Raw genomic sequence first — 11,322 nt, 5'->3', positions numbered from 1 at the left:
AACACATATATGAGACAGGATACAAATACCTGGGAATAATAGAGGGAGAGGATATAAAACACCAAGAGATGAAGGGCACGATCTGGAAAGAATAAATGCAGATACTCAAGTCAAAACTCAACGCCGGAAATATGATAAAAGCCATAAACACATGGGCAGCACCAGTAATCAGATACAGCACAGTAGTGAAATGGACGAAGGCAGAACTCTGCAGAATAGACCAGAAAACTAGGAAACACATGACAATACACAAAGCACTGCACCCAAGAGCAAATAAGGACAGACTTTAATAACACGAAAGGAAGGAGGGAGAGGACTAAGACAACATCGAGAACAGAACACTGGGGTAATATTTGGAAACCAGTGAAGACGAGTGGCTCAAAAGTGCGTGGTAAGGTCTGATAAAAGTAGAAGAAGAACCAGAAATATACAGAGACAGGACAATGACGAACAGAACAGAGGAATGGCACAACAAACCAAAGCGCGGATAATACATGAGGCAGACTAAAGAACTAGCTAGCAATGAAACATGGCAATGGCTACAGAAGGAAACAGAAGGAATGATAACAGCGGCACAAGATCAGGCATTCAGATCCAGATATGTTCAAAGAACCAGTACAAAAAGAGGCATGATTCAGTGGCAAAAGCCCTCCACTGGAGCCTGTGCAAGAAACAGCAGCTACCTTGCAGTAATAAGTGGTGCGAGTACCAACCTGAAGGAGTGATAGAAAACGATCAGGCAAAGATCCTCTGGGACTCTGGTATCAGAACAGATAGGGTGATACGTGCAAATAGAGCGGACGTGATGTTGATTGACAAAACCAAGAAGAAAGTATCACTCACTGTCGCAATAATATGGGCCACTAGGTTTGAAGAGAAGGAAAGGGAAAAAATTGCTTAGTATCAAGATCTGAAAATAGAAATAAGGATATGGGATATGCCAGTGGAAATTGTACCCATAATCATAGGAACACTAGGCACGATCCCAAGATCCCTGAAAAGGAATCGGGGGGCAGGCTGCAACCCGGAACTCAACACTATAAATACCCCCCAGTCGAACAGGATTACGAGAAACAAAAATAATAATATATTTTTTTTTAAATACTGATAATCTCTCTCTCGTTGTCAACATAAACATTAGTCTCTGTTCTTAGGTACTTTAGAGTAGAGTTTATCAGTTTTTTTTCATATCCACATATATATTATCATTACATTGTTTCAATAAATTTCTATTTCTCGTTTATTACGGGTATCTCTTCGGTTTTTTCTGGTTATCGTTGACATATTTTTCTATTTCCCCAGACCATTTTCATCATTGTAAAGGTCTATTTCTTAAGTTCTGTTATATTCCGCGTGTTATCAAAGTTATAATCTGTAATATCTTTATGTTACATGATTCACCAGATTATTATTATTATTATTATTATTATTATTATTATTATTATTATTATTATTATTATTATTATTATTATTATTATTATTATCTAGCTGTTACTTTTTCAATCTTTCCCTTCTTAAACCAAAGGAATCACTATCTTGACGATGGAAACAACTTTTACTAATCTTAATATGGGCAAACAGGTCAATTATATTTTATTGTGCTTTAAATTCATATCTGTCCCATGGAGGATCCCATCTCTCTCTCTCTCTCTCTCTCTCTCTCTCTCTCTCTCTCTCTCTTTCAGTTAATCACTCCACATATTATTCTCTTCATTCTAGCGTAAATTTAACAATTCCTTTAATGAGAAACGCCCGCATTTTGACTACATGAATAACCCCTGTGGAAATTCCGCTTCACTGTGAATAATACAAGTACTTTAAAATAAATACTATTCGCCTTATTACGAATTCCAGAAGCAGATTCTCGCAATGAGAAAAGATTCAGTGGCATGTTCATCCGGACTGAGGACCGCAGAGTGATTTGATTGCCATAAATGGCAGGAGAGATAAAAAGATAAAAAAGCGGATAAAAGTAGAATATGGATGAAGGTGGAAGGGTTACCTTTTGCTCTTTTGATGAGGCCGAATGGCTTCATCAATGATCTATTGAATTCCGTCGAATCAAATAAGTACGATGAAGAGAATCTATATTCACCTTGTGGATTCATGGATCGGAGCCCGGAGAAAATTGGGTGCCGGGAGAAAGATGCAGGTTTCTGCTCCTTATTTCGCTCAGCATTAAGGTGATTATTTCTTCGCAAGAACAGATTTCAATTTTTGGTATTATTTCTGGGGGTTCGTTCGATTTGAGAAAAAATATGAGGTTAATGACACGATAATGGATGTGTATTTGTAAGTACATCACTCCTACGTTTATCAGACTTTCAATTAAGCTGATAAAATATGGAAAATGACAGCGTTTTGAAGGAGTTTTCACTTGATGGGGATTTTCAACCTAAACATTAAATAGAAGAGAAAGACATTTTAAGCCCCTTCGGTTTGTTTTTGGGAGTTAACAGGAAGTATCCTTCCAGCCCTTGTAAACGTCAAGTGTATTTGAGTTTTGCTCAGAAATTGTTATGCACCCTTATATGGGATTCGAGAATTTCCCATCACTGTGTTAATAACATGCTAGATTAAAAATGTTTAACATGTCTCTTCATTCTACTTTACTCGTTTCCATGACAACTAAGATCCAGCATTCAATATTTTCCGAGCACGTCTCCAAATACTCCAAATGTACCGAATTCTCGAATCTGGATCTATGAATATCAGTCCAATTCGTGGTATTACTATTAACCACTCTGAACCATCGTATGGATATTAATTACCTCTAATCAAACTGTTTCCATAATCACTTTACTCGTATTATTCTCAATGTTTACAAGCTAGGTTTTGAATGTCAAAAAATCAAGCGAAGATGTCATGCATTACTGCCATAAAACCATTCACCTTAGGTTTCCTTATGTACTTATTGTTTTATCTACTTGTTTGATAATTTATTAATTTAACTTTTATTCTAATAACTGAGCTCTTCTTTCTGTATTTCCTATTACCTTCTGTAACTGCTTTAAATGAACACCAAATTCTATGGAATCTTGAACTTCAAGTCAATAATAATAATAATAATAATAATAATAATAATAATAATAATAATAATAATAATAATAATAATAATAATAATAATTATCGGGAAAAACTCTCTGTCGCGAGAGTATGAATAATATTCTAAGGGGTCACAATAATAAAGAAATGTTGCAAGTCCGTGTATAATTGTTAAAACTCTTTACTTAATTGTTCATTTGGACTGAAGATGAACCCAGGGAAGGGTTCGAAAGCTTTTTGTCTTCTTCTTCTTCCCAGCTGGTTCCCATTTTTATATTGGGTCGCCATTTCGGATGAGCCGTTTCCATCTATTTCTATCCTGCGCTTCTGCCTCATCAATTCCCTTCTCATGTAAGTCTCCTCTCATACAGTCCTTCCATCTCTTTCTTGGTCTCCCTCTTCTTCTTCCTCCTTAAACCTCCATCCCCATAGTATGTCTCCCAGCGTGGTCCTCATCTCTCCTCAACAGGTGTCCATACCATCTCAGCCTCCCCTCCTGCACTTTCTTTGATACTTCCACCACCTTAGTCGACCCCCTTATGTAGTACTTTCTGATCTATCCTCTTGTCACCCCAGACATCCACCTAAGCATTCTCATTTCTGCCACATCCATCTTCTTCTGCTCTGTTTTTCTCATGCTTGCTGTTTCCGTACCATACAGCATTGCTGTTCCTACCACCATCTTGTGAAATTTTCCTTTTAACCTAAGCGGCACTCTTTTGTCACAAAGAACTCCAGAGGCTGCTCTCATTGTTCCAGCCTGCCTGTACCCAATGTTTTACTCCTTCCATACTTCCTCCAATGTTAAAAAAAGATCCCAAATACTTGAGCTCATCAACTCTCTTTATTTGCTCTCCACCAAGCTGAATACTTTCTCTATCATCCCCCTCAGTGGTGGTACATATATATTCCGTCTTAGGTCTACTTATTCTCATTCCTCTGTCCTCCAGTACTTACCTCCATCTTTCCAATTTTATTTCCAGATATTACCTGCTCTCTGCGCACAGAACAATATCATCCATGTACAATATGTTCCATGGTACTGCCTCCCTTACCTCCTCTATTTTAACATCCATCACTATGTTAAAGATAAATGGGCTCAGAGCCGACCCCTGGTATAATCTTACTCTCACCTCAAAACCCTCTGTCTCTCCAACACTGCTCCTCACTCTGGTAAATACATTCTGTACATCTCTTGTATCAATCGCACATACTTCTCTGGCACCATCTTCTCCCTCAGACTTCTCCATACCTCTTGTCTCAGGACTCAGTCATAAGCCTTTTCAAGGTCAATGAATACCTTATGTAGGTCCCTTTGCCTTTCCTCGAATTTCTCCATTAGTTGCCTCAGACAAAATAATATACCATCTGTTGTTCCCCTTCCCTTCATAAATCCAATCTGCTCTTTACCTATTTGTACTTCTTCTCTCAGTCTGGCATCTATCATCCTTTCCAGTATCTTCAAAGTGTGGGACATCAATTTGATGCCCCTATAATTACCACACTCTTGGACATCGCCTTTCCCTTTAAAAATTGGGATCAATATACTCCAATGCCATTCATTTGGTATCTTTTCCTGTTCAAGGATCTTTATCATAAGATCATACAGTATGTCCAGTCCTTCATCTCCTAATGCTTTCCATGCCTCCACAGGAATCATGTCTGGTCCGGTTGCCTTCCCATTCTTCATCTTCTTCAGTGCATTTAGTACCTCTTGCCTAGAAAACCTCATTACCATGCCAATGTTCACTTGCCTATCCTCTCTTATTAGTCTATTGTTTTCTTCATTTAACAAATGTTCGAAATATTCTTTCCATCTCTTCACAATGTCTTCCTCCTTTTTAAGTACTACACCATCTTGGTCTTTTATTTGTTGGATATGTGTAATATCTTTGGTGCTCTTATTTTTAGCCTTTGATAGCTTGACCATCTTCTTTAATCCTTCCTTTGTCCCCAGCTCATTATACACATCATCATACGACTTTGCTTTACCTTGGGCTACCACCTTTTTCACTGCCTTGTTTTTCTCTCTGAACCTATCACTGTCTTCCACTGACGCTGACTCTTCCCATCTTTTCTTTGCCTCCTTCTTATCTTTTACTACTTTCTCAATGTCTTCATCCCACCACCAACTCTCCTTTTCTTCCCATATGATGCCAGATGTCTCTCCTAGCAGCTCCTTTCCATGCCTTCTTATTACTGCTGCATTTCGTGCCCACCATACTTGAACATCTTCAATCCCTATATCAATATCCTCCAGAACCCTCCTCTTAAACTCTCTCTTCTTATCCCCTTCCTTCTCTAATTTGTAACATTTAATTTTCCTTATCCCTTTAGCTTTGGTTTTTCTTTCCCTTTTTAACTTCAAATCCATACATAGCAGTCTGTGTTGGGGGGCAACATGATCGCCTGGAATAACTTTGCAATTCTTGACCTCCACCAGCTTTATCCTTTTATACAGGAAGTAGTCTATCTGGGAGCATCTTCCCCCACTCCTATATGTTACTAGGTGTTCCCTTTTCTTCTTAAAAAATGTACTTACTATTGCCATGTCGAATGACACAGCAAAGTCCACTACACTCTCTCCTTCTGGGTTTCTCTCCCCAATTCCATTGGCCCCATGCACCCGACCAATCGCCTCATTTTCACTTCCGACATGGCCATTCAAATCTACCCCGGCTATCACCCTCTCCTGTTCTTCCAGTTCTTGCATTATTCCATCCATGTCTCTCCAGAAATTTCCCTTCTCTTCTTCTGTGCAACCAACTTGTGGTGCATATGCACTTATAATATTCAGAATCCCTCTTCCATAACATATCTTCAATCTGATGATATGGTCATTCTTTCTATGCACTTCTATCACTGTATTCTTCAGTTCACTAGACAGTACTATGCCAACTCCATTTCTACCTTGTTCATTTGCACATACACAACATCTACTTTCTTCATCAAGTCAGCTAATTCTCTACCTCTCCCAGTCATGGACCCAATATTAAGCTGACATACTCTAAACCCAATGTGAGCTCGCTTCTTTAGCTGCACCCGCTCTTGATGCAGTAGCCCTCGCCCTATCACAGAGTTAGGGCGATATCTCTGTGGGTCGTTTACGAAATACGCCCTAGCATTACCTATTTCCATATTTCGGCTCATTCCATTTTTAGGTTTTAGCACAGATTTTTACAGCCGGATGCCCTTCCTGACACCAACCCTCCCTATTTATCCAGGGTTTGGGACCGGCACCCATAAGGACTTGTTTGCCCCCAGGTGGCTAGGTTGTTCGTAAGCTTTTTGCTCGCATCATTTTTTACTATTGTGGACCCCTTAGAATAATAATAATAATAATAATACTCAATAATAATAATAATAATAATAATAATAATAATAATAATAATAATAATAATAATAATGTGCTACTAGAAACAGCCCTCATAGTGAGGAAAGTGATGGACTCCTAAGCAGGCAGGATACAACCTGGAACCCCACACTATAGGAAAGAAAAAAAAAGTCAAATGGGATGACTGTGATAGACAATAATAATAATGGTATTATAATAATAATAACTAAGAATACGGAGCTTCTGCATCACTGAACTAAGAACAGCCACACAGCGGGTGGCAGACGCCACTCTGATAAATATCCACTTTTGACTTCATTTCGCGGTTCGAGAGGTTTTCATTTGTTGTGGCATCGTTCTGGAAGACCTGGAAGCTGGAATATTAAATCCATAACCTCGACATCCTTTCTACGAAATTATCTTCGCCACACGAGCGATGGAAAGGAAAAAAAAATTATACGAACGGAACATATTGAAATTAAAGTCACCTTCACAGAAGTGATCTGAGACGGAAATGTGTGTAAGGGAGAAGTAACCACCAACCAAATCAGTTCGTATCATCAATCTAAAGGAAAAATAAACATCGCTGTTAAAAGGGAAGGTATCCTAGGAAGCATTATATTTTGAGTCTGGGTTTTTAGCATTTTTATTAAATTTTGGTAAAACGTATAGGCATTAGTCTAAGTCCAACAAAACGTGCCTGATTAAGGTAAATAGAACAAGAATTACCCGTCTGTCCATGTATCGATCTACTACCGACTAACCTTACTGTGTAGTTAAAGAGACTTTATTCTCTAAGTTCAATTCGGTCATTTAGATTACCGCCAACATTGAAGGTGCCACAGCAATTTATTGAAGCTTTCATTAGTCATTTTTCTTATTTATGAATACCTTACCTAGAACTCTAACACGGGAAAGAAAAGCATAAATAACACAAAAACACAAAAAGTTCAATTACATCAGCTTCTGGAAATGATAATCACGCACATTTAGTCTTCACCATACACATTAAAGTACGCGTTCACACGAACATATACGCACATATCTATATGTACCTGTGTGTGTGTGTGTATATATATACTATGCAACACCGTATCTTGCTTCTAAGTAATCAGTAGAAGGATCCACAGTAATATTGTTGTTTATCCAGACGAAATATATTTGTGGAATATTTACAGTGATTTTATCTTTCGTCCATCCTCTTTCATTTCTTTGGTAATGCCACCTTTCATAATGCCCTTAATTTTCTTGTTAAACGTGGACTGAATGTCAGAAATGGACGGCGCTACAGAAATCTTGGAATAAGTATTAACATCGCTATAAGCAATCTAACTGCCTTAATAAGGTACTCTGACTACTCATAACCACCACACATCGCCCTTCGTCGGCCTCAGAGATTTTAATATTTTCAGGAAAACTACTCACGCAAATACGTACATATCATGACGAGAAAATCAAAAGCAACGTTCTGACCAATTTGTTTTTTTAGAGTTTCGAGTTTGTCACCCTAGTTTCATTGACCAGGAATTTGAATTCTTGACTACGAGTTTCAAAAAGTTATGTTACCACAAGTGTTTTATTGACAAATGTCTTTCTAGAGCCAGAAGAATGTTTTCTAATCCAAGGGAACAGCGTTCAACTGCTAATTTTAAATGCCTTCCCTTCCGTATAATCATGACCTGAAAAGAGTTTCTAATAATCTTAGAAAAGGAAGGAATGGGTATAGCGTAGATTTTCCAATACCCTAATACTCTTAGAAAGAAAATTATCAAAAACAGTTGCAGAAAACCAAACACCGATGTTGGAGTCTATGCTATAGGGTGTAAGAATTGTGACAAATGCTATATTGGCGAAAGCGGTCGTTCCCTGGACCAGAGGAAACGAACATATTGCAGCTTGCCGTTTGGGAAACGTTTACAGCACCATTGCAAAGCATACTTGGGATTCTGATCATGCCATTGACTTCAAGGGAGGAAAAGTTATATACAAAAGCGCGGACAGGACCACCAGGAGGATTGTGGAAGGGGCTCTCATCACTTTGAATGACACCTTTGAGGGGAATACAGAAATACAGCTTTCTTCAATCTGATAATTAATGTAGATAACCATCCTTCGCCCGTTCCAGAGTCTAATCTACAAACTACCTTTTAGGATAACGACCCTCAAGATATCATTCAGGAAGAAGACCGGCGCTTTGTCCCGCATCCAAGATCACAGAGAATTTTGGAAAGGAATACGACCCAATGACCTGTTCGCAAATTTCTACCTTGTTTATCATTTTCGTTTGATTATATTTATTTGGATTTCTTCACCAAAGTTATGTCTCTCATTTAGCTAGTGATCAAGTCCCCAGAAGGAATGGGTAACGAAAGCCATAATCATTGTAAACATTTCCACAAATATATTTCGTCTGTATAAACAAGAATATTACCGTGGATCCCTCTAATGATATATATATATATATATATATATATATATATATATATATATATATATATATATATATATATGTATGTATGTATGTATATTATATATATAGTATATTATATATATATATATATATATATATATATATATATATATATATATGTATATATATATATATATATATATATATATATATATATATATATATATATATATATATATATATATATATATATATATATATATATATATATATATATATATATATATATATATATATTCTATGCTATCTTCTAACCTAGCTATGGTAGCATAGTCCAGGAGGCGTCTGGAAGGCAGAAACACATTTTATTGTTAAGGATGATTATTTGTGCACATGTTACAGAGAGAGAGAGAGAGAGAGAGAGAGAGAGAGAGAGAGAGAGAGAGAGAGAGAAGGCTTAATTTAATACGCAGGGCGCGTTCAGCCTTCACCGCTCAAAATATTTCCTCATGATACACTAAGAAGGATTCTTCAGCGTCATACCTATTTCATAACAAGACTCCCCCGGTCTGGAGAGAAGCCCTCATACACCGTGTCATTAGTCTCGTCATAAGAACCCAGTTATTTGTGTAGCTACTTACACGTGTCGTTATATAATTTAAAGAGAAAGACTTCATACTTCTAGGGTCATGTGAAGTTGATTGAAATTCCTCGAACGTTGCTGACGCTAAATATTTATTTTCTTGTACTGTTTTGATTAAAATATTTCTTCTACTATATATACATATATATATATATATATTATATATATATATATATATATATATATATATATGTGTGTGTATATATAGATTATATATATATACATATGTATACATGTGACACACACTCACATATATATATATATATATATATATATATATATATATATATATACATGTACACATGTGTACAAACACACACTAATATATATATATGTTTGCATTACCCTACAAAAATTAAATATTAAAGTACATTTGTACCTTAATATTTATATATGAATCACCGTGATGTAATAAAAATTTATAATATGGCTACGTGCGGCAAACGTTCGACTTGGTTAACGTGGCAGAGGTGGTTGATTATCAATTCCATTTACAAGTACTTGAGTTCCACAGTGATTTGTAAGGTCGGATTCGGTATCAACTTATACCTCATTTGTTGGCCGAGTCGGTAGCACCATTGAAGTCCGGATTTCACGAGGAAAAAATTATTATCAACTAAAAAAAATCACCTTCGGTTAACATATGAAAATATATTAATTCCGAGGTAGAGCGAATTGGATATTAAAGGACATTAAATTTTGTAGCTTAATGCTTGTACATGAATCACGATGATGTAATAAAAATTCACACACACACACACACATATATAATATGTGTGTGTGTGTGTGTGTGTGTATAAAGAGAGAGAGAGAGAGAGAGAGAGAGAGATCAAGGGCAGATGGAAAGGCACACGAACAATCAACTACATTTATTGTGGCCGACGGCGTTTCGCAATAATCCATTGCATCTTCAAGCCAGCAAAATGACACGTATAATATTGATTGATAAAAAGGACGCCACTTTATAAAATTATAAAAGAAAAATAAATTTCTTAATATACTTTAAAACCAATCTACCCCGTACTACATGGCCAAAAGTGACTAAACACAAAAGGTAAAACTAGGTGGAATTAAACAGAACAGTAGGAGAGAGAAAAAAGATTACAAGACAAACAAAGGAGTGGAAGACGTCTGGGCAATTAACGAGGGAACGAGACCTTTCATGAAAATGGACTCTAAAGTTCATTTTAGAGTAAATCTGCGTTTTGCATGTAAGGAATCACACTGCAATCTGCCAAAAGTAGATTGGTATTAAAAAAAACAAAAAAACTTCCGAGTAATCGCCTCAGCCCAACACGAAGACGAGCTTATGACTTTAGAGTCAATTTTCAAAATGACTAAGAATAAAAAGCCGGGTGTTGGATGTCATGATGATGATAATGATATTTAACTCTGATTTTCATGATACTGAAAATCCCTTAGTATGCTTTTTATATTTTTTCTACAATCCGTATTTCGAGACAACAGCAAAAAAAAATATATATTGGATATTTTATGATAACGAAAGACTATCTAAAACCTCACAATCTAAAAGGAAATAACTTGAGAGAGAGAGAGAGAGAGAGGACGCATCGGTTATAGCTACGCGATACCAGCTGACTCAAGGCAAGCAAATACCCCTGGTAGTGTGGGCAACATAATTCATACATAATACATATATATCATATATATATATATATATATATATATATATATATATATATATTATTATATATATATATTTATATATATATAGATATATATATATATATATATATTATATATATATATATATATATATATATATATATATATATAGATATATATATATATATATATCTATAAATATATATATACTACATACATACACATGGTTTTGTGATTGTACACTTTTTACTGTTAAACAATGTT

At 36.1% G+C, this 11,322-nt stretch overlaps 1 protein-coding gene across 1 annotated transcript in view; it reads right to left on the bottom strand.

The window, feature by feature from the left end:
• The window catches only part of LOC135200723 (uncharacterized), a 76,513-nt gene extending 70,743 nt beyond the window's left edge, over positions 1-5,770 (bottom strand). Inside the window, exon 1 of the mRNA XM_064229329.1 lies at positions 5,588-5,770. Coding sequence (XP_064085399.1) covers positions 5,588-5,770 — 183 coding nt within the window. The remainder of the gene's footprint in view (positions 1-5,587) is intronic.
• Between the last annotated feature and the right edge of the window lie 5,552 nt (positions 5,771-11,322).

The sequence above is a fragment of the Macrobrachium nipponense genome, chromosome 27, assembly GCF_015104395.2.
Source record: "Macrobrachium nipponense isolate FS-2020 chromosome 27, ASM1510439v2, whole genome shotgun sequence".
NCBI classification, from domain to species: domain Eukaryota; kingdom Metazoa; phylum Arthropoda; class Malacostraca; order Decapoda; family Palaemonidae; genus Macrobrachium; species Macrobrachium nipponense.
Note: the sequence above shows the minus strand (reverse complement) of the source record. Positions and strands in the feature narration are given on the sequence as shown.